This window comes from Denticeps clupeoides, chromosome 13 (genome assembly GCF_900700375.1).
Source record: "Denticeps clupeoides chromosome 13, fDenClu1.1, whole genome shotgun sequence".
In the NCBI taxonomy this organism is placed as follows: Eukaryota; Metazoa; Chordata; class Actinopteri; order Clupeiformes; family Denticipitidae; genus Denticeps; species Denticeps clupeoides.
The window spans coordinates 17757617-17781465 of NC_041719.1; the positions used below are offsets into that span (position 1 = coordinate 17757617).

The 23849-nt window shown below is 46.3% G+C and overlaps 2 protein-coding genes across 4 annotated transcripts in view; one reads left to right on the top strand and one right to left on the bottom strand.

The window, feature by feature from the left end:
• gng12b (guanine nucleotide binding protein (G protein), gamma 12b) overlaps positions 1-18259 on the top strand; it is a 39216-nt gene extending 20957 nt beyond the window's left edge. For 2 of the 3 annotated variants that reach the window (XM_029001211.1, XM_029001208.1), the window contains 2 exons: positions 13360-13469; positions 16143-18259. In XM_029001211.1, the coding sequence (XP_028857044.1) occupies positions 13377-13469; positions 16143-16268 (219 nt within the window). In that variant the 5' untranslated portion in view covers positions 13360-13376 and the 3' untranslated portion in view covers positions 16269-18259. Of the gene's footprint in view, positions 1-7361; positions 7542-13359; positions 13470-16142 lie in introns of all 3 variants that reach the window. The other variant, XM_029001209.1, reaches the window with a different exon arrangement.
• Positions 18260-21582: 3323 nt separating this feature from the next.
• Positions 21583-23599, bottom strand: gadd45ab (growth arrest and DNA-damage-inducible, alpha, b). Its single transcript, XM_029000448.1, has 4 exons — positions 23488-23599; positions 23277-23378; positions 22940-23153; positions 21583-22447 (listed from the first exon to the last, which is right to left on the bottom strand). The coding sequence occupies exons 1-4, from the start codon at positions 23535-23537 to the stop codon at positions 22334-22336; spliced, it is 480 nt and encodes a 159-aa protein (XP_028856281.1). The 5' UTR covers positions 23538-23599; the 3' UTR covers positions 21583-22333.
• Between the last annotated feature and the right edge of the window lie 250 nt (positions 23600-23849).

Here is a 23849-nt window from a genome sequence, read left to right on the forward strand (position 1 = left end):
CACCTTTCTGCCTCACCTGCAGCCATTTTCTATACTGTGGTCACTGTAGAGCTGCTCTGACTTTCCAGAGCATTCTCTGTCAGTTTTCTCCACGTCATCTTGTGGTTTCCCAGAAGCAGAGGAGCCAATCTGATGTGTTTTTCTGCTGAAATGAAACTTCCTTTTTAACTATTAACGACAAGGTTGCTTGTTTTGTGCTGTGCTTGCTTTTTCTGCAGAGGAAGAGGTGAGCATTAGATGAGTGAAGTGATTGTCATTGTGAAACAGTGCAGCACAGCACACGGTGACACAACGAAATGCATCCTCTGCTTTTAACCATCACCCTTCCTGTTCAGTCTATCTTGACTGAACCACAAACGTGCAGGACAGGGGAGCATAATAAAAATGTGGATATTTGGCCTCAGGGTCTCGCAATGTCACATGATTGCACGGGCACTGCCGACAGAGTTGGCAGGGAGCTGCTGCCGTGGGTGTTCTCCTCGGCTGGGTGCTGCCGGGTTGTGTAACCCTGCAGCAGTCAGGTGGCTCTCGGGCAGCTGAGTTCTGAGAAACCAGGAGCCGCTTCCTGCCTCTGGCCCAGAACATTCCTTCCTCCTGTTCCAGAGCCACAGCTGCGCAGAGATGCTCCAATATGGACAGTGAGTGGCGGGAGGTGGGGAAGGGGTCTGGTGCTGAGCGTGTGTTTTCCCAGCATTCCTCTACATGTTATTGTGCCCCTCCCTCACACCCTCACATGTTTTTTGCCCTCTCTTCTCCTGTTGTAAACAAGGACAAGGAGCAACGGGTGACCGGATTCTGACGAGTCATGCTGAACAGACATTCTGCACACACACACACAATAACACACACATGGGGCAAAAAGTCAAAGTATTCCTTTTATGGAGAAGGCTGGGTTCCTGTGGTGATGTCAGCGTCCCGGTACAGTGGTCACAAGACAGGAACAGAGATGATGCCATTATTAGATCATCCTCGTTCCGGGGCTTTCTTCTTTCTGAACACGCACGGTGCTGCATTCTTTCACCCATCAGGCGCAGGTTTCAAGTGATAAAAACCCTCTGCTGCCTGCAGATAGAAACACCCTGCTGTCTTCGGGTGTCACATTTGAGCTGTGATGGGAACGTGGGTGTCAAAGTGGGGTCACTGACTGTCCAGTGATCTGCAGAGTGCTTTGACGGTTTTTGAAAGTTTCAGCCTTTTCTTTTCTATTTTTTTAAACAGGGTGTGGAGCAGAGTTAGAGGAGCAGCCCTGACTGTGCAGAGCAGAGATGAGTTTCTGCTGCTTTGTTTAGCAGCTTTGTTGAGCTCTGCCTGAATCAGCAATTGATTTTTTTTCCCTCTCCACATGCAGGATTAGTATGGGGGGCAGTGGGGGGAATGTTGTGTGTGTAAATGCATCAGAGACACTCTCAATTGTCTGCCTAGTACTGCAGACCAGTGCTCACTATGGCTGCACTGTATCGTTCTGCCTATTATAATACCTGAATTCTTTGATGGCCTAGTGGTGGCAGTGGTGGCCTAGTGGTTAAGGCTCCATAATAAGAAGGCTGCCGGTTCGAATCCCGATCCGCCAAGGTACCTCTGAGGTGTCGCTGAGCAAAGCACCGTCCCCACACACTGCTCCCCGGGCGCCTGTCATGGCTGCCCACTGCTCACCAAGGGCGATGGTTAAAAGCAGAGGACACATTTTGTTGTGTGCACCGTGTGCTGTGCTGCAGTGTATCGCAATGACAATCACTTCACTTTCACTTTTTCACTTTCACTTTACTGATAAAACACTGTCATGCATGTACGTTCTCCAGCCTCCACACCAATACAATATATGTTGAGACTTGTGAGCAAGAAGCAGCATCTGATAATGTTCGATAAACCTGCAGAATGGGAGTCAAGTTCCTTATCAAAAACATAACTAACATGGGGCAGTAAATATTGGGTGCAAGGTGCAGCCACTGATAATTCTGTATCAGTATAAATACCATTATTACCAATTTCCTTAATATATCATGATATAATATTCACGCAATTCTGCCCACCTCAAGAGCATTTATTTGTATAGAGCAGTGGTACCGAACCTGAATGGATTCCAGATCGCAGGGGTTCCGCACAACTTCATTTGCACTGAGGTTACCAAAATTATATTTGTAAGAATTAAATTAATACATTCCCAAAATATGTTTTAATTCAAATTAAAACATATTTTGCTCCACATATAAATGTATTAAATTCCAAAAGGAGAATAAGAAGAAAAACCTACTATTGTTTAATTACAAACTTTTATGCTGGCAAAAAAATTGTTCTAGAAGGAATTTTGGTTGGGGGGGGGTCCTGACTTGGACACAGGTGTGGGGTGCTTCATGGAAAAAAGGTTGGGAACCACTGATCTTGAGCTCATTCTTATGATGCTCAGTCCAAATGTTACTGAAACTTTTCAGTAACTTTTTCAGAAACTTTTATTGTCTCTTCTCAAACACTGTGGATCCACAATATGGATTAGCCGGGTCCAATGCGATCTCCAATGCAGTTTCGTTCCACGTTTCTTTCCCCCTGAGGCATTACTTTTATTTGGATGAATTTGTGACTCATTCCGTGTTACTGTTTCTCTCTTTCATGTGTTCTGACATTGGCAAAAACACTTTTGATTACACACTTTCATGTGTGTGTGTGAAAATTCATGAGTAATACAACAGGGGAAGTGTCTTGCTTCAAGTAGCTTCCTGTGTGTGGTTTTCGACTTGCAGTTTCAGACTGCTTCATCTCATCTTGGATAGGGAGCTCTTGGGTGCCTGTGCATTATAAAAAAGCTAGTCCAGGGACTGTTGTTTGCACACTTTTACCAGTCCCTTCCATGTATGGTTGTGATTTGCAAAACAAATGGCCATTTTATGCAGTTATGTTCCTAGAAAGTCCCTAAAAGCATGTTTTTGTGGTCAGTTTTGCTCTGTGGGTCCACGGTGACACATAGTAACAATCTCCTGAGAGTTTGTCAGTGGTTAACCTGCCCTTGAAACCTGTAGTGAACTACATTCCATCTCCTCTGGTGATAATCTTGACCTTTCATCTGAGTAATGCAAATTACCCTCTTGTCTAATTAAACCCTATGCAGAGTTCTTGTTAGATGTTTTCTTATGAAGATATGCATACTGAGAAAATGCCTATATACACTGGATATTTGGACATTGGCAACAATGGCAATGTATATATCAACATTTTTTCAGCACCTTAGTTACATGTAGTCTGTAGCATATGCTCTATTCAGCATTTGCTCTATTTTATTAGAATTTATTAAGCTACTGTACTGCTAAAATGTTGCCATGCATTGAAAATGGCAGAGAAATGTGTGAGTTTTCTGTTTGGACTGGTTTATGGATATAGCATTTTGAAAACCTTTATCCCCTGCACCAGTCATACGTTGGTTGATGGTTTCAGGTCTTGATTTGCATGGTTGAATGTGGTTTGCCCTGTCAATGAATGGTCACAGTGGGGTGTCGCACTGTTGGAAGTGTTTCTAGGAGAGAAACACTCCTCTGTTGTGGACATGCATAGAAAATATGCATCTAAAACATTTTCTCAAACCCCTTGAACGATGCGTTTCCTTCAAGATAACGTGCGTGTCAGGGCATGCCCCTACAAGCCTATATTGGTAAATAATGATTCACGAATAAAGTGGGGTAAAGGTCCAAGTACGAACCCAGCCCTGATTACCTATAACTCCAGGCATGTGAGGCGTTTGGCTACCTGGCTGATTCAAATGCTCTTTGCATAGAGCACTGGGCAGAGTGCAAAAGGCACTTCACATATTGAAATGCTTACAGAGGGAATTAGAGCTATTTAGGGACTGCTGAATGCTGCTACTTCACTCAAAGGTGGGGTGGAAAAAAAAAGTTTTGCATCGCAGGGCACAGACACGTTCACAACCAGTGGGAGGGGAAAAAAAGGCTTTGTGGGCCTAGGGAGCAGCACAAAGAGGCATCAGTGAGGGATGGTGGCCTGCAGTCTGCTGCAGGGTGTGGAGCAGAAAGCTCAGTCTCAGGGGCTGCGGGTTCGCCTGGATTCCACTCAAATGAGCTCAGTCTCCCCTCCTGTCTAGACGAGGAAGAGCTGTCGGGCGACCTAAACGCACTCGTGCAGCCCGGCACCAAAATACCCGGCAGCTTGGGACCTGCAGGGAAAAGCTGTGTGTGTTGTGTGTGGGGATTTACCCTCTGGCTCCATAAAATTCCCACAGGGGGCTGCACTCAATGTCGGCTTCTCCCTCGCCCCTCTCTCTCGCCTTCTGCCTGAAATCGCTCTGGGTCTTACAGATTTACCGGGAAACTGTGGATGACCTCGTGGAAGCCCTTTCTGCCAGCGTCATAGTAGAGATTACTGAATGCTGCATGCTTGCATTTTCTCAGTTACTCCACCATAATGAGCAAGTAATACACAGTGGTGCACAAAGTACACAAGCCATGTACTTGAGTTAAAGTAGAGATTTACACTAGGTAAAACTTTACTCCAGTGAAAGTACCACTCGAATAAAGGACAAAAGTACTTGCCTTCAAATGTTCTTAAGTACCAGTAGAGTGGTTCTTATGGTTCTTATGTTCTATTTTTAGCTTTGTAACAGATCTCTCTTAATCAACACATTTTTGCAGTGTTCTTGGATGTTGTGTTTACTTGCTAAATGTGAAGCTTTTCCTGCTGCATTAAACACAATAGGAGGGTTACAAAATGGTTGCTGAAAGTTTGTCATCTTTAAGCTATTTTTTAATGGTCTCTCCTCCTTTGGTTTTGGCAGGATGCCCTTCTTGATGCAACCCTCCCCATTCACAGGTTTTCCAAAATTCAGGCCTTAAATATCATTAAAAGTGACTAGTAATCCTTAAATCCAGAGTTCAAAGGGCTTAAATACTGAAGACCTAATAAATCAAATGAAACAAGGCTTCAATCTGTCACTAATCCAGTAATACGCTGCACACTTCCAGGAAGCACGTGCATGGGAATGTCATAGCCTGTTTGGTGCCCTGTGCAAGGAAAAATAAATCCCAGTTTTGTTTAAAAAGTTGCACATTCCCACCAACATTCAGCAATCAAAAACAGAGGCAGAATTGGGACAGAGCTGTGCAGAGTCTGTGTAAAAGATAATGTGTGGTTGCCCACAGCTCGCAAAGGTTATTTGTTAAATGCAGAGGACATCATTTTGTTATGTGTACCGCACACTATCACTATAAGATAAAAAAGCATCATATACGTGATTACATAAACTCATAAGTAAAAAGCAATGACAGATTTCGCAAGGGTGGTAGTAGCCTAGTGGGTAACACACTCACCTATGAACCAGAAGACCCGGGTTCAAATCCCGCTTACTACCATTGTGTACCTGAGCAAGACACTTCACCCTAAATTGCTCCAGGGGGGGACTGTCCCCGTAACTACTGATTGTAAGTCGCTCTGGATAAGGGCGTCTGGTAAATGCTGTAAATGTAAATGTAGTGATATTGCTATGCTATGTAAGACTATTCTCTGGAAAATGAAACCAAAATGCTAAAATTTAAGATGGGTACTTAGATAATGGAGAACATAATTTAATTTCAATGTATTAGAAACACTTACTTTTTAAAATGTAAAATTTTTACAAAATTTAATGAAATTCAAAGCAAATTATTATTATAACCCAGACATTCAAAGTTTAGTTTATACATATGGTGTATTGAATGGTTCATCAGGCTTAATTAAAATATTAATTGAATGCAACACATTTTAGCTTTATCTACTGGCTATCATATATTAAACTTAACAGTGCTCATGTAGCTTTTAAACCAGTGACGTTGTCCCATGCATCACACCATCTTGGTCATTTTAGTCGCATATATTGGTATTGCAAGTGTTGCACAGTTTTGACACCCATTATACATTGAAATATTTATAAATATTTATACAATAGTTTTGGCTGAGTGTTGAATACTGTAAAAATGTCTTTTATTTTTTATTTTCCCTTCATTTGACCTTCTATAAGAATATTAAATCAAACAGCACATTGACTACATCTCACAAACACATACCAAGGTTAGGTTAAGGCTCCTGTGAGGACATGCTCATGGTATATGTGGGTCTGCTGTTAGTTGTTACTTGTGGAGATGATCTCACCCACCACACACACTCTCCCTCCACAGACAAATACACACACAACACACACACCGTGCTGAGATGAACTGTGATAAACACCTGAACACAAAGTCTACCTTTGTGGCCCATGACCTGAACACAAAAGGTGAGCCCCGCCCCCCAGATGAATAGAAAGACCCAGTCAAACTCTTTATCTGAATCCCAGCTTTCTTGTTTTTTCCCCCCATCCCCAACAACGGAGGAAAACAGAACTAGACAGGAAGAGAGTGAAGTGAGACCTTCAGTGCAGAAAGTGAAGTCTACGTTTTCCTTCCTGTCTGTGCAGCACAGTAGATGCACCAACCACAGGCATGAGGGCTGATGGAAAGTGAAGTGATTTGTCATTGTGAAGCGCACAATGAAATGTGAACTCTGCTTTTAACCATCACCCATGGTGAGCAGTGGGCAGCCATGACAGGCACTCGGCGAGCAGTGTGGGGGGACGCTGCTTTTGCTCAGTAGCACCTTGATATCACAGAGATTAGCTACAGGATTGCTGTCTGAAAGTTATTCAAAACTCTCTTATTTTTTTTTTTTTATCCTTAGAATTTACACTAATATCAGAGGGAGGCCTATCTGCAGGCAGTAGTTATACACACACACACACACACACACACACTCACAGGCTTCTGTAAAACCTTGTTTGCATGTAGCAGAGTGAACTGAGTGTACAAGAGGCTGACCAGAAACAGGAAACAGGCAATCATTCTCACCGTCCTAACCAAATCCTTGCTTGAATAATACACTCACACACACACTCACACACACATGCACAGTGACTGCTTGAAGCTGTGTCTCAAAACTAAATGAATACAGTTTGACCGTTTGTGCCGTGCTAGTGAGAGAGAGTCCTGCGTGAGGGACAGTGTCTCTCTGCGTGCTGCAGGTTTACAGCAACACCCCCCTTCCCACCCCGCCTCCAGGGCTCTGCTGAGCGCCTTTCTTCAGCGGGTGTGAGCATTAATAAAAACAGATGCTGGAACTTTTTTCGTCATTGATGTCCCATCTGGCCACCCTTCCATGCTACAAACCAGTTAGAGCACTTCACGCGCTGATCCATTTCCTGTACCTCAGAGCCCAAACATCCCGTCTCATGTGGGCCAGTAGGAGGAGGGGGTGGGTCCAGTGGAGGCCAGATGTGCTCCAGTAGGCAGAGCAGGAATGGGCAGAGCACTTGAAAGAAGCTCAGAAGCTGCTGCTCACCTGCTCTCTCTTTACAGGGAGCAAATGTGTCACGGAACAGCCCGGGAGAGAGCAGGAAGCGAGTCACCCCCCTTTCAAGAGGATCCTCCCTACCGGACATTTCCTGGAAGCTCAGCACTCTTTTTCTTTCTTTAAATAAAGATCAAACTGCCCCACTCTCAGCTGTGAGCATCTGGGCCACACAGTGCAGCCCGCAGGTGAGTGGTTGAGGAGAGAGGGTGGTAATTAGACCTTCACTGGTCTCACAGTTGGATTGGATTACGATTATCGATGCATCACGATGCAGCCCAAACATTTTCTACATGATGTTTTCACCCATATGGACGTTTTGATTTCATACGATGAGGAGAAGAACTGTCTGCGTTCAGTCCCCGCTCCCCTGATGCCGCAAACGGCAAAAGTGAAATCGAATCGGGAATCGAACCAGCAACCTTCTGATTATGACTCGCTTCCTAAGGCTTTCTAAACTTCTGGTTAGACGATAATGTTGTGTTGTAGATCTCTGGACTGATAAGATCCGCTTGTCCTCTATTCCCGCTTTGTGTGTGTGTTTCAAGGGGGCAGATCGAACCCTAACCCGCTTTGATTCTATTGGTCGTGCACCAGATAAAAGTTCAACACATTTCAGCTTTGACCATGGCGTGCGCACAAGGCTGCCGAGTGGCACGCCATGCAGCATGAAACTCCTACCCAGAATGCTGCTGTACTCAAATCAGGCCGCCACAGTCACTACCGTCACTACATTTTATGAGAATTTTTAGGCCGCCACCAGGAAATCATCAAGCAACATCATTATGATGTAACACCCCTAGTGGTAATGGCCACTTCACCTGCTGTTGCCCTGAGAGTGACACGCCCATTATGATCAATCATCATCTCATTTGAGCTCTGACCATTTTTTAAACGTTATCTCCAGTGCACACAGCCATTCTTGACTATGCTGCTAGAGTGTTTTTCTGGCACCATTCCATTTAGACTTTTGAAGGGACGCTGCTTCTTTATTGTCCCCATTCTTTACCCACTGGTCTCTGTGGGCAGCCTAACCGGCTCCCAGATAATATCAGGCCGTCGGAGATTAGCACTCATGAGGGTGCTGTTAAGACTGCCTACTTAACTACCTCACAGTGCAGTGCTAGTGCCACAGCCCACCGGACAGGGTGGAGTGTGCTGCTCGACTGATAGCTCCTCTTCCCCGTCCCCACGGTCCACTAATGTCCCCCTGTCCCCTTCTTATTGTTTTTGCTATTTACTGGTGTGTGGGGAATATTAAAGGCTTGGTACTTCTCCCATGGAAACTTGTTGGATGCTGTCTCCCTGATAAGCAGCAGACCCCAAAGGGTCCTACAAAGTGACCCTTGGATGACTAGCAATGCATTATGCAGTTTAGTTGTTTGTAGAGGTGTGCAAAAACATAGATTAGAATCTATGTTATGGATTACTATTAATTTATTTTCGCTAATATTCATAATCAATTCATACATTCCAAAAATCAATGAATATTCATTCTAGTTTTGCAACTAGTTCAGCTCACCAATTGTATAGAGCCAAATAGTATTTTCTCTCGGAAATGAAATATGCTCATATGCCAACTGTCTTGTTGATTTGCTTAGTCATCCTGTGTGATGTATTAGAAAAACAGACTTTTCCAAAATGTCAAATTCAGAACTACCAATTTGGCAAGACTAAGTCTGGTGACAACAGATCATGAGATTCTCTGAATCGCACACCCCTAGTTGTTCATAATCTGAGCTTTTCATGAAAGGTTAAGAACGTTTTACCCTGACTCCCCCTGCCATTGCACAGGTGTGCTGCAGGGCTTCGCTTTCTGGGAAGCCATTGCGGTGTCAGACCTCCAGGTGAGCGCTGCCTTGTGACCCCTCAGAGGAATGCATCAGTCTGCCCAGGCTGGTGGAAACCCAGCTGTGTACATACGTTCACAGCTCAGAGTCTCATGAAAACCCAGTGGTTCCTGTCAGAAGGCCCGAGTGTGACTGGGATGGTGTGGTGTATCAGTGGCCACCACCCTGACCAACTGGCTAGTAGCAGGGCTCAGTAGTGCAGCTCATTTCTAAATGGTGCAACAAAAAAAATCGTATTCTAACCAATCAGAGATCGGTTAGATCTCTGGATGGGCCTGCATCGGATTGGCTGTGGTCCAGATATTCCTGTACTGACCTGTGCCTGACAAGTACAGCTTTTTAAAAGTCCAAACATATTATTGTTTCCAGCCAACATGAAAGGGAAGTGATTGTCATTGTGAAACACTGCAGACAACTGTGCAAGACACCAGTGCAACCACACGTTGCACACAACGAAATGTGTCCTCTGCTTTTAACCCATCACCTTAGTGAGCAGTGGGCAGCCATGACAGGCACCCGCGAAGCTGTGTGTGGTACCCCAGTGGTACCTTGGCGGATCGGGATTCGCCAACCTTCTGATTACAGGGCCGCTTCCTTAACCGCTAGGCCACCACTGCCCCACATATTTCACGCATTGCGAATCATTTATAAATTTTTTCATGGTAATTTCTTTTCTGCACCTCAGACTACCGTCCGTTTTGTCACCTTAGCGTTTTAGCGATAATTAAAACATATTGAGATGATAATCAATTTCAAGCCCTTAAAACACTTGCACTTTTAGATTTATCTTGTTTTCATTTCAGCTCAGTGAAGCACCAACACATTAAGTTACCTTTCTTGTAGAATTGTGTTAACCAGATTGATATCCTTTACAAGGCGATTTTGCCTATATGCATAGCAATTTAAAAAGAATAAAAAGTGAACCGGTAAAAGTGTGTTATTAAATGTGATGCAGTCGAAAATCTGGTGCACCTAACTTTTGTGCCAGTGCAACCAGTGAAAAAAGATAGTGTAGAGCTTTGTAGGGGTGATTTTGCGAGCATTTGCAAATACTTTCCTGCAAATGGGCCGTGGTGGTGGGAAGTATCTGTGTGTGTGTGTGTGTGTGTGTGCGCATGTGTCAGGAAGACACACTGTTTGTTTATACAGGGAACCAGGATCAAAGCAGAAAGTGCATTTTTTTGGGTACCCTTGGTTGGTAACAAGTTCTCTCTTTCTGTTGCATGTTTTAGAACAAGTTAGCAGACGCAGCATGCATGCAGCAGGCAGAGAGGTGTGTGGGCTCTCTGGGCAGTTCTGCCAGGCTGGGCACCTGGGTGTTTGTAGTTTGCCCACCCTTTCATGCCACCCTTAGGTGGTCTACTTGTGCTGTCTTCCTCCTGGGTGGCCCAGTAGCATAGCTGATTGCTAGCAACTATATTCAGGCTGCACGAAGAGAGAGGGAGGGCGCTTAGTCATATTTTATCCTTCTTTTGTCTCCTTCTCTCACTCCCTCCTTTGGCTCATGTTGTCCCGCTCACTTTGTACTCCTGCTCCTCACCCGAAGATCACGGTGCATCAAAGCCAGTAATCTTCACTTTATGGAGATGAAAGGCCACGATTTGACAGCCGCCCCTCTCTCTGCCGGTTCATTTTTTGCTTAGTCAGTTCAGAGTTTGCCTCCTTAGAAAATTCAAACCAACAGGCTCTGTGTGCTGTAGGTTAGTGTAAGGTCATGGGTGACAGGCAACAAAAGGCCTGCGCGAAGCTGAAGCCTGCTTCAGAGAACTAGAGGGTCGTAAAACCCCGAATGCTGCTCTTGAATGAGCTAATTGCTCCCAAGCTTGTTTGCACAGCCCTCTTCTTCTTGAGTGGCAGTCTTTAGACTGGGAGCGGTGCTCTGGGATAACAGATTCCAGTGGTCACCCTGTGTCTGGAGGCTTCTGGTTTGTCCACTGGTCAGATGTTTGTTTGCTTCATGAACAGAGACACAGCGGCACATGAGTGGCTTTGAACAAACATCAGCGGGGTAGACATTGTCTCAAGTGTTAAAAGTCAGCCATGCAATCCAAATATCACACTTTGGGACAAATTCAGAAATAAACATTGAACGTTTTAGATTGAAATAACTTAATTAACTTCAAAAGCATGGATTTTGATGGACAGCTCTTTTTTTTAAATCTTCTGCTGGATTTCCTGCTTTGGACTTTGAGCTCTTCCTGTTCTGTCCCTATTTTTACTCCCCCAGCACACCTTTAATCATTTACACTGTCCACAGCCGGAGGAAGAAAAAAGGGATAGCGTTTCCTGCTGAGAGGGAGGGAGGGAGGGAAGGAGGGAGGACGAGAATGAGTGGGCTAATTAAACGGATGTGGGCTCTTGTCGGAGTGCACGCTGCGTGATGGTGGTTATTTATGCTTCGTCTTTTCTTCCGACTCTGCGTTTGAGCCCCTCATCAGAGGTCACAGCTCCAGCTCAGTCAGCCCAGTTGTACGGCCCACCATTTTTGGTGTGTATAAATAGCACATGAAGCACTGCTCAGGCTAATACGTTCTGCTGCCAGCGGTTTCAGGGTAGCGGGCTGCACCGCCGAGCGAGGCTCTGGTGTCACTGAGGTCTTTCAGCGCCGTCTCCCTGGCTCTGTTCTTTGTGCCCGGCCGCCACGCCCTCGTGTCCCACCGGGAAGTCGTCCAACACGGACGCCTTGGTGATGAGCTCATGTGTGCATTCTGAGGGCAGGATGCCCTGGCTGCTGCATGTGCCCAGCTGCTGATAAACCTGTCTTAGCACCACACGCCCCGGGGCTCAGGAAGATAAGGTTGAGCGTGTGTACTCGCCGTCACCCACACAGCTCTGTGTGATTTATGGTTTGGCTTCCTGTTCTGCTGAGGGTAAGGAACGAGAGCTCTGTAGTAGGGAGGAATGGATATGAGACACCTAGTCTGTGTGTGTGTGAGTGTGTGTGTGTGCACCCCAGTCACATTAAAAGCTGAACTTGAGGATTGCAACCAGGCCTGTATCACAACCACCACACACCCTCTGAACCCTATTCCAAAAAAGGGATGCTCACTCACCCACAGGAAGCTGCAGAACGTTCCATGTGACTGGCGTTGAGTGGATGCCAGAGAGTCGGGACTGGGAGGAGGTGGCTGGAGGTGGTGGGTGGATGGGTTTCAGGTCTACCTGCCCCATCTGGCTGTGCTGGTTGTCCCGGCCGAGCGCCGAACCCGCAGGCTCTGTTCCAGACCCTCTGGCCTCTCAGGGGCGCAGCTGAGCAGACGGATTGTTTACCCTGCAACAGCAGAGCAGACTGCTGTCTCCACAAGGGCCGTTGAGATTGTGCAACTGTTCAGGTCCTGGTGTGTTCATTTGTGTCTGTGTCTCTGTGTGTAATTCTTTGGGTAAAAGGAGTTTGCAGATAAGCCTGAATGCAGCCTTCGGGAAAGTGTTTAGCAGGGAGTGGCAGTAAGCAGCCAACAGCTGCTAGCTTGTGCATTTAAGCACTTGGCTTCTCTTCAGCGACAAATAGTCTGTTCCCGACATCTCGCCGTCTTGTTTAACTGGGCAGCGGAACGGCTGCTGCCGGGCCTCATTGCTCTCATGGCCACGGCTCCAGAGACAAAGCCTACAGCATTTATTGCCCTAATAGCCTTAATAACAGTTTTCAATTAGTGTGTCTGGCAGGGATTGTGAGTATGGCGACATCTGTGCTCGCCACTACATGGGAGAGAACTGAAATTGTTATGTGTGTGTGTGTGTGTGTGTGTGATGATTGTCTCTAGAGCATGCATATTGCCATACTGATAACAATTCATTACAATTAATATTGATAAGTTAATTGCAAAATGTTTGACTACTTAGTTAGATTTTCAAATCTTTCAACGTATCCATATATGAAGACCCAAAATATCTATGAATGTAATTGTATGCATTTTATGAAATATGTTTTGTAATTGCAATTATTCAGTCATAATTCCTTGTATCAGGCACTATAGTCCAATAAGGACTGCCCAACCTAACTAACATCTATTTAATTTACAGAGGAATAAAGTGTCAAATGTCTTTTTTATTGTATGGTTCTTGTCTTTATACTTAGTTGTTTTGATAGTGAAATTCAAGAAATTGCAAAATTACATGTTTTACACTTTTTAACACTGTTTGTCTCTGTATTTAACAGGACTGCAAAGGATCAAAATGTCATCGAAAATGCAGAGTGCTAATAACATAGCTCAGGCCAAACGGGCTGTGCAGCAGCTCCGAATCGAAGCCAACATCGAAAGGATAAAGGTACTGTCTGCTCCCTAGCTTCACCCGAAACTGTGAATTTGGTGCCTTACGAACGGTGGGTGGGTGGGCAGGCGAGAGGACTCCAGGATGTTTGTCTGTGCAGTGTTTTCTCATCAAGGATGTGGCTCTTTCATAAGTCCCAATCGCTTCCTGGAAGGCTGGAAGGCCAGGCTGAGGCTGACACCTTTTTCAGTTGCCTGCCCTTAACAGCTCAGGGATCACTCCTCTGCTTTTGTGTTCCTCCTAGGTTCCTCAGGGGACTTCTGTGTGCTTGAGAATATGTGTTTTTTTGTGAGTCTGTGTTTATATGTGTTGATACCTGCATACTTTTCTTGCTTTTAATAACTCATTTTCCTTTTCTTCTTCCTGTTTGTGATGCCGTGGGGAAGAAGCCAAGGCAAGGAACCCTGGTGCAGCAAACAGTCACTTTATTTAGCACAAAAACACAAAAGCAAACAATCAAGAAGCAGGGCGATACCCGTAGGTTCTACCAGTCTCTGGATGCATGTTGTCAGACCGTGAGTGAGAGGTGACTGTGTTAGGGTGAGAGTGTCTTTGTGTGTGTGGCGAGCAGCGCTAGGAGCAGTGCGAGGAGGAAGGCCCCTGGGCTGAGGAGGAGGACAATGGGGTTGATTCTGGTAGAATTATGGTGGAGCTCGGCTCCTCCGGCTTGATTAGGTACTGGAGGTGGTCTGTCGGCGACACGAGATCAGATACATCGGCTGTCCCACGATCTCCAGGCTGGGCAGCAGACCTTCTGGTAGAATATCCAGTACCAATGGACTGGAAACCATGGGCCTGAGAAGGGACACATGGAAAGATAGAGTGTGGTAATTGATCCAATGGGTGCTGCTTTCGGCAGGATAAGTGGAGGTTGATGTCCCGGCTTGAGAGCCACACTCTCTCAACTTCGATGGTCCTGGCGATGACAATCTGCTTGTTGCTTCTGTCGGCCCCCTCCCACACACACTCCGATCTCCAGAACCAGCCGTCCACTGTTGTCCGGGCTGCATCCCACTGGAACAGAAGTGGCTGATAACTCATGACACACTGGAAAGGTGTTAGTTCCTCAGGGAGTTCTGGTCATGCTCTGCGCAGGGCAGCTGGGTTGTTCTGGCTGTATGCCCTGATAAAGTATCCCAGCTCGTGGATGGACCTCTCTGCCTCTTCAGTTGTTATCTACACTCCCCTGCACTTCCAAACTCCAAAACAGAGCCATCCATACTTTGGATTTGAACAGGGGGTCGCAGTCTGACAGGATCTACTCTGTCAATAGGAAGTAGCAGAAGACAGTGTCCAGCAGCGAGTTGGCAACCTGGAAAGCGCTCGGCTTTTGTTTCATCTGAATGAGATAAGTCAGTCACAAAGTCTATAGTTATATGCAACCATTGCAGAGGTAGGAGGTAGGAGCTTACCCATCGACAGCTGTCACAAGTCTTTAGAGGTGGCACAGGTCGTGCACAACTTCACATGCCATTCCACTTACCTTCCCAGGGTGGGCCACCAGTATTTTCGCTTAATCATCTAATATGTCCTCTTCTTCCCAGGGTGTCTTGCGTAAAGTGAGGTTTGATTAACCAGCACAGATTAGGCTTCCTCTGTACCAGCCCTGTTCCAGCCCAGCCAGGCAGTGGACTTGTGCATGTCTCTCCACACCACAGTGCAGGCAGAGTCTAATATTTGCATGATAGTCCCCCATGTGGGAGGTACTCAAGTCCATGGGCTCGGCTGAGGGGACCACAGCAGTGGCTGCCAGTTGCTGGTGGCACAGTGGTGAGATGGCACAGGCTCCACCAAATGTTGTCTAATTTGATCTCCAGTTGAACCAATTCATCAGTGTCCCTTAGCCTGCACTGCAGGTGGAAGCTCCGTTGTAGGGGGCTGAAGGTCTGACAGGTGAGTGGCCCTCTCTGGAAGACATTGTGGGTGCTGAGGGTGGTGACACCTGCTGAGGGTGGTGACACCCGCTGAATCTGTTCCCTTAGTTGACTAATAGCGACCCTTGTTTCAGCAAGATAAGTGGGTGACTGTGTCCACGGTTGCCAGTGCTGTGTACACTTCCTGTAGCTCGGTTGTTCTGGTGCTGGGGAGCAGGACATCTGGAGAGTTCATCTGCCATGATGCCATGGAGAAGGAGCAATGGAACCAAGGTGCAGCAAACAGCCCCTTAATTTAATACAAAAGTAAGAAGTAACAAACAAGAAATGTTCCGTGAATGCATGCTGGATAGGTTTCTGAACAGCCATGGATGAGTGTACAGGGGCTTTGTAGTGAGGTGATTATGATGGTATGTTGAGTGCAGTGGGTGTGGTGAGTCCCACTTCTGACAGATGATCTTCTTTTCTAAGGGTGGTAGTAGCTCAGTGGGTAACACCAGGTTCGAACCTCACCTACTACCATTGTGTCCTTGAGCAAGACACTTAATCCTGACTGTCTTCAGGGGGGACTGTCCCTGATTGTAGGTGGCTCTGGATAAAGGCATCTGATAAATGCCAAAAATGTAAATGTGAGTGATTATAGGGTGACCAGTACTCATCACATTCTCTCACATACACACACATCATTATATTTATTCAGACAGTGAGTCTTGTTATGTCAGCAATATTATGCAATACTTTTAAATAAAAAACTCAAAGTATTTCTCTTTCTCTTCCCCTTTCTTTTTGTCTACAGGTGTCAAAGGCCTCAGCAGATCTTATGAACTACTGTGGTGAACATGCCAAGTACGACCCACTTCTCATGGGCATCCCTGCCTCAGAAAATCCATTCAAAGATAAGAAGCCATGCACTATATTGTAGTTGGACCTCTGAAGTCACAGTGAAGTCCTTTATATATTTTTTCCTTCCTTTTTTATTTTATGAGCGATACATTAGATTTTCAGAAGTTATTAAAAACAGTCATTTAAATGTCAGCCAACCCAAAACCAAACAGCCTCCATTTTTCCATTTCCTTTATGAACTAATAAAACAAGAGACTGGAGAGACCAAGCAAACAACCTCATTTGTGTACACACACAATTGTATCTGATGTGTCTTTAAAAAAAGGCTGGGGCCAGAATAGGGAGGTTGCTTCTCCATGCTCATCTCATCAGGAGCAGACAGTCGCTTTTAATCACTGCACCTTTCACCTTTCATCCTGGCCAAGTTCCATTGTGATTTCAGCCTTTTCCGATAGGCCCCAGCCACCCCGCAGTAGCACTATCTCGCATGTGATTAAACAAAGAGTTAATGCAGCCAGGCAGAGCGAGAGGGAGGGCCGGGGCAAAGGTTGGGCTCCGTACCAGCGCAGCCCTAAAGCAGCAGCTGCCTGTCGTGACGTCGCGCTGACGTAGTTGGAACTTCAGCAGGCTGCTCCTTTCACTTCAACTCACAGTGGCCAAACAAAGGAGTTTGTTTGCAGTTCTGGGTTAATGAGAGGCCGTGTGTCGGGTTTTACTACCGACGGTGACTTGCGGTCTGCAGGGTGGAGATTATTCTGGTTAACAGTCCGTCCCTACCTGCACATCCTGGATTGTGCCCAGCACACATTTCATCTGGAATTCATTGGAATTGGGTGTATATCATATTCCATCACTTTGTAGATCTGTTATATTAAATCCTTTGCAGCAGTTTCTACAGAATAAAACATCACTACACATAGTGTTTCTGACTTAATGTCCCCTATAAAATTCATTTCTAACAACATTAAAAACATTTCATATGTGTACTCTGAACTCTCCAATCAGTTTGCCATAGAAGATTGACTTTCTTTTTATTTGTACCAATATGTTTTAATGCAGAGTATGGTTCAGTAATATTATGTAACCCTTTAAAATTCTGATATGCCTTATACTTAAGTCAACTTTTGTTTCTGATGGTTTGATTTGTAAAAATTGTTTCTTTTACCGGAGGGGAAAATGTTGTACTCTGTGTGCCATGATGTCTACCAGCAATAGAAACTTGTCTGAATCAGTTCCATGTTTCTACACTCTCTGAGCAGACAAATTATTTCTGTACAAACAGGGTTTTTGTGATCATGGTGAATGTTGTTCTGACTGTTATGTTGAATCTGAACATTCCATGTTTACAGTCTCTGTATTATTACATATATATTTTTATTTCTAATGCTCTCAAGTTTGCCATGCAGTGAGAAACGTGTGTTTGTGTGATTGGATGGCCAAGAGTGTGTCTGGGCCAATGCACAACGTGGGCAGAATCAAAATGAAGAAAACGTCCGAAGCAAGGCCTTAATGAAGTATTCCTGCGCTGACCTGCATCCTTAGGACCCTCCTCCCTCAGAGACGCACTATGGCTGCTAAACTGTGAACGCTGTAATAACTGTGTCTGAGTGCCTCATCTCGCCCACTGCCACTGTCCCCTCCGGGGACCATACCGGTCACACTGTGACACCAGGAGCTCAGACTCCAGCACTAGACATGCCCAGAGCCAAGCCATTGCTCCACTAAGCAGCTGTCCTGAGGTTCAACTGTTCTGTACATCATTTTGAAGATGTTACGGGCTCCTCTGTTGGCTCTTTTCCCCTCCGTTTGGTTATGTTTTTTTTTTTTATATATTTTATTTGGATGGCTCACTTTGCCCTCTGTCTTCACTTTAGTTTTTTTGGGGATTAAATGATTTTCTGAAAAGACGTAAGTGTCTTTAGTTTTTTTTCTCCTGTTCAAGTAGAAAATGTTGTCTTCTCACTTGCCCTGTGATAAAAGCCAGATTTGCTGTTTAGTTTCTGGTGATGTAAAAATTATTCTTCCCCCCCTCCCTTACCTCCCAGGTAAAAATAATAATTTTATCCTTCATTGTGGTGTCCTGTTTTTTCTGTGTGTCTTACTTGAAGCTTACAGAGTGAGAATCAACAACAAATGCTCACACAGGTACATTTGATCTAAAACACTATTCCACTGTTATTACTGCATCATCAGTGGGTATCTTCAAACCATTCATCTGTAAATCAAAGACGTTAATCTGCTTTTTGCAATTGATACCACTTTTGCAATTTATAAATTAAGCTTTTCTTGTAAAGACCTTAATCATTATAGGTCACCTAAAAAAACCCCTCAATGTGTGTTGGTGGGGGTGGCCAGTGTTTCTCCGCTGGCTCAGGTAAACTCTCCTACTTGCACTAATTTTGTTTAGCTTTTGGGTCAGATCCGAGGTGTTATGCAACAATCCCTTTCCAGCGAAAGCGTGGATCTTTTCTTTCTGCCGGTTTCGGGTTTGATGTTTTCCCCAGAATCGGGTCAGGTCATATTTTGTTGGCCCACATTGATGTAATCGCCACTGGCTCGTTGCCGGTGATTGATGGCCCTGGCTTTGTGCTGTTGTCAGTCGGCTGGATAGTCTTACATCTGCACCAGGGATTAATTGGTAATTCAGGTGGGGAAACAAGTGCTAAATATCTCACCACCCAACCAAGAGCCATTCAGTTCATTTTAATAGACTGCTGAGTTACATTATTATATTTTTATAGTATGATACATTGTAGTATAATTTTACACCCGTGTGCTCTGTCTGTTGCTATTGTTTCCGGTGCGAGATGGTCGACAAGGTTATAGCTGGAGTTGCTGGCTAGAGATCCATCTGGTATATCAGTATAGAAGATATAGGGGGATGTTCCACAAATGTTTTATAAGACATGGTGTGTTGGTCGTGTTTGAAAATGCCAGATTCACCAGTTTGCTGATCAAAATCCTTGAATTCTTGTGATTGGTTACAGATGTGGTCCCGAGATGACAATAACAGAGATCGCGTTGGTGATGTCTGCTGACGGCCCATGAACAATGGACTATTATGAGCAAAGTAAATGGAGTGAAACAGAGGAGGAAGGGAGGGACACGCTGACAGAGGCAGGTTTAAGTTGTCCAGGGTGTAGAAGTGGGTTGCATGAGAGCTGTCTGCCTTACCAGCTCCTCCCATTTTAAACTTTGTTTATACATTTACATTTATGGCGTTCTGGAGACGGCAGTAGTTACAGGGACAGTCCCCCCCCCCCCGGAGACACTCAGGGTTAAGTGTCTTGCTCAGGGACACAATGGTAGTAAGTGGGGTTTGAACCTGTGACTCCGTGGTCTTCTGGTTCAGAGTGTGTTACAATGTAACCACCCCTAAACATCATAAAAACGTCTTCTGTTAATCCAGAAGACATACTTGATGTTACACTAGCAAACATGGTGCAGCTATAGTCAGTTATGTATTTTTCCACTAAATAGTACACTAATGCATTGGTGCATTGTGACATGTCTAACGTTTAACTGCTGGTACTTGACAGCCAAAGGTACCGCGCAGAAGCTTACAGAGGCGGGATTTCCCCACCGCAGACATTCCGCAGCCCATCGGATTGAGGCGAACGCTTTTAATATGTTCCACTTACCATAGGCCACTCTATTCAAGGCTGGCCTTCCCCTGGAGAATTCCTTTCTTTCTCACCGGGATGTTTGCGTCACCAACCCCCCGAATGAGGAGCGCAAATTCCACAGTTCGGACACTGTTAGTGGTGGTCCAGTGATGTCTCACTCACCCGTTTTATTCATTGTCTCTCATTGCATCTTATTCAAAAACCGGGCTTGTTGCTATGCGGCGGTGTGACATCACGCAGGTTCAAGTGAAATGTGAGTTTGTGTGAAGCAGCACGCTGTCAAAGTCCCAGGTATTTGTACCTTTGCTCAGGGCGACATGTGTGCCTGCCCGTCTGGCGTTATTTCGCTCGTGTTCTGTTTTCCAGTGAGGACGAGCCTCGCCTGACCTACATTTTCCAGCCCGCGAGCCCAGTACAGTCTGCATTGTGGATGTTGCTGTCAGCAGATTTCAATTGGCCATTGTGCCCCCAGCTCGTGTTCAGCTTGCACGTTTTAAATAAACGTCCATGGCATTTTCTTTATTAGTAACAAGGGGTGGCACGAATTTGGTGCTCCCAACCCCCCCCCCCCTCCCCCCTGTGATGTCACGTGTTGACATTTGGGCTGGAGGCGGGCGGGGGGGGGGGGGCTCCTCACTAGAACCGGACTGAACTTCGCCCATGTCCCACTCCCTGCCAGCGTGGCTATTTTTAGCTCCGGCTCGCTTTCTCTTCGTCACCGTGCTGGCCTGGACGGCCTTGACTCATGCTGCCATTGTTCCCGTAAAGCCTTTGTCTCTGTTTTGCGCGCCACCATCAGTTCTGATGCCTGTAACCAGTGGGCTGAGGTCACCATTCGATCGCTGCCTCCCCGCATCAGAGCTACGGTTGCTTTTGTTGGGCACGAACACCGGTGCGCGCCCAATCAGGCGTTCGTGCTCAGAGTGGCTGCTTTTCGGAATCCTCCAGAAGATGTTGGGTATTTTTAGAAACGCTCAGAGGCCGGGTGGGGAGCTATTTCTGCTGAGCTGGTTTCCTTTCATTTGAAACGGGGAGTGGGGGGGGTTAGAAGGAAAAAAAAAAAACCCTCTTTCCACTAATGCAGAAACAAAGCATGATGCACATCTGACTTATCACAAGCTGTGGTTCCCCTAAAAAGGCTTCTTGTAATATCTCCAAATTCCCAGCATGGATTGTTTTCTTTACTGAACAGAAATGCTGCCCCATTGTTCTTAGCAATGCTGCAGGATACAACTACAGCCGCATTGTGACATTGTCCACAGGAGTTTTCCAGCAAGCAACTCAAATGGCCTCTTTCTAGATCAATAAAGGTCCTCGATTCTTATCGTTCCCTTTATTTTTTTCCCCTCCCCATGTCCACCCCAACCGCTGGAACGGATTACACAGGCCCGGCTTTGTTCCGCTGAACTAAACTTGCACCTCTCCTGGTGGAGACCGTTTCCCCAACTGGTCTGACATGTTACCCCACACACCTGCGCGGACCCGAGGCATGTCATCACGCCGGCAACATGCTTTCATCACTCTTAATAAAGTGGGCGGTTCAGGAAAAACCTGAGTGGCGCTTTGTGCGGTGCGTGTTGCGACCCCCATGTTGTCTTTATGGCGGTGGTGGTTGTTCGGAGTAGCTTTGCTGACGCAACATTGTGTCAGTGCTTCTGGTGTTTGTGTTTCGGAGGTCGCCCGGAGCGTGGCGGCACACCGACACCGGTGACCCCGTCTTTGTCCCATGGTCATGCAACGCCGCTTCAGTTTTAAAAAGCACAATTGTGCAGTTTAGGTATTTTATTCAAAATTGTGTTGAAGGTGAACATTGCAACATAAATAAAGCTAATTTAATTAAATATAAATATATATTAAACAAGGAACACTTGTCTAAATGGTCAACCCCAAAGCATCTGTTTTTCTGAACCTGTTAAGTGTTCAACATTTTCCCTTTTAAATAAGTCAACAAAATTATAATAACAGCAATACAATATTAAGAACATAAATTATAGTTGTTCTGAGAACTCCAGAGTACACAAACACACATAAAGAAAAACAGTATTGCCAGTGTTTCCTATTCAACGGACCTGTCTGAACGACAAATTTAGCTCTGTCCACATTTTGGATGCCCTTGCTCAGTAAATCCAAACTCCCATGAGCCTCGTGGAGGAGCTCGTGCTCGCCGTGTGCCAGCGAGGACTCACATGATTCAGTTTCCTGTCCAGGGTCCACTTTCCCAGCAAAGGGCAGGCAGGCAGCCGTTCCTTGGCCGTCCCGCGGCCCCGTTCTGCTGAGTCACTCTTCCTGAGCGCGGGCTGGGAATGCATCGGCTCCGGTTAGGCAGAAACTCCACACCCTTGACAGTCAGGGTCATAGGATCCCTCTTTCTTTCTTTCTTTCTTTCTTTCTTTTTGAAACTTGTTTTCCCCAGTCGTGAACATGCAGGGCGTTTGTAGAAGAGTCCACCGGAGGCATTACACAAAGTGCAATCATTTTGTAACAGTGTAAAGATCGGCCCGGACGGGCGGCCGGCCCATCATCGCTCGGGGAGATGGATGACGGGGACCCACTGGTCCAGACACCGGCTGTCTCTGCAGAAGCGGTTCAGTTTGCTCAGGGCTGGATCTTTCCACGTGGAGGACTGTGGATTCTGTAAAGAGAGGGGCAAAGATTGCATGTTTTAGTCTCCTGACATTTTTATATCTAAAGCATGTATATCCATGCATGTCTGCCAGCCTGTGGGTTTACAAAAAAAAAATCCCAGACTAAAGAGGTTTTGCAAGATTTTCTAATAATTTGTAACTGTGGGCCATTCTTCCTGGAAATGCTGTTTGCACATCAGCCCCACAGGAAGTTCAGTGAAAGTTTGCCAAAGGCAGCTGCTAAGTTGTAGTTACTGGAACCAGATCAGTCAGCGCGCCCGCTCTTTTCATGCCACTCCAGACGGCTACGAATTCCACATCAGACGCTTAAAAAAAAAACGGCGTCAGCCCTGCCTGACTCCCTCCAAAAGTGCTGAAGTGTGCAGCGAGGAGCAAGCCGCTTGACGCGAACAGGGACCTCCGGCGCGGAGACGTCCACGTCCACGCCGGCTCCTGCGCTGCAAGGCACCAGAACGAGACGGACGAGGAATAATACCAACCGTGACTAGCACGCAGTGAAGGTCCATGGGCTCCCCACCAGGCTTCGCCCCGCCAAGGATCTCTGCCAGGCGGCGCGTGTTGTTCACGCGCAGGATGTTGATGTCGTTCTCGCAGCAGAACGCCTGGATCAGAGTGAAATGGATTTGAAGGGCCACATCCTGGACATCCTCCTCATCAGTCGCCAAAAGGCATAAAACCACATTATCTGGGTCCCTAAAATAATAATCATAACCATACAAAAAACAGTGTGAGAGAAGAAAAAAAACTGTTCAGAACTCCAGAAGGCCTGGAAGCGTGGAGAATGCATGGAAGATGGAGGGATGGTGCGGTACTCACACATTCAGCGACTTGGCGGCTTCGTAAACTCCCACCGTGATGCAACCCTGAGGTAACGCGGCGAGGAGGACGTCCTCCAAGGCCCTGGCCACCGAGTCCATTCTGGTGGGGACGGAAACAAGTTCACGTTAACCGGCCGTGCACGGGACGCCGATCACGCACGGGGAGCCCCGGTGCACCTCCGTTTTAACCGCGAAGCCACAAAAGTTACCTTTCTGAGGCGTTCTCTCCACACGGTTCTTCAAAAGTCATGTTGCACATGAGGCAGCTTCCTAACCCCGCCGGCGAAATGGCCACGACGCGCCGCGCTGCCGTGCGTGTCCGGTGAGCGAGTGCGGCGTGGGGAGGGCGGGAGGCGAGGATCTATCGCCGAGGTCATTTGCATGTCGCGCGCTGATTGGCCAGCGACGCGGACGAGGTCATTAACATAAATAAATAAACAATAAGCGGTGCCTCGGCAGCGCCCCCTGCCGGCTCTCCGTCGCAGAAACGCGACCCGCGACGCCTCTTTCATTCCGAATAAACTTTTATTTCACCACGAACTACAATGGTTTACAAACCACCTGCATTACC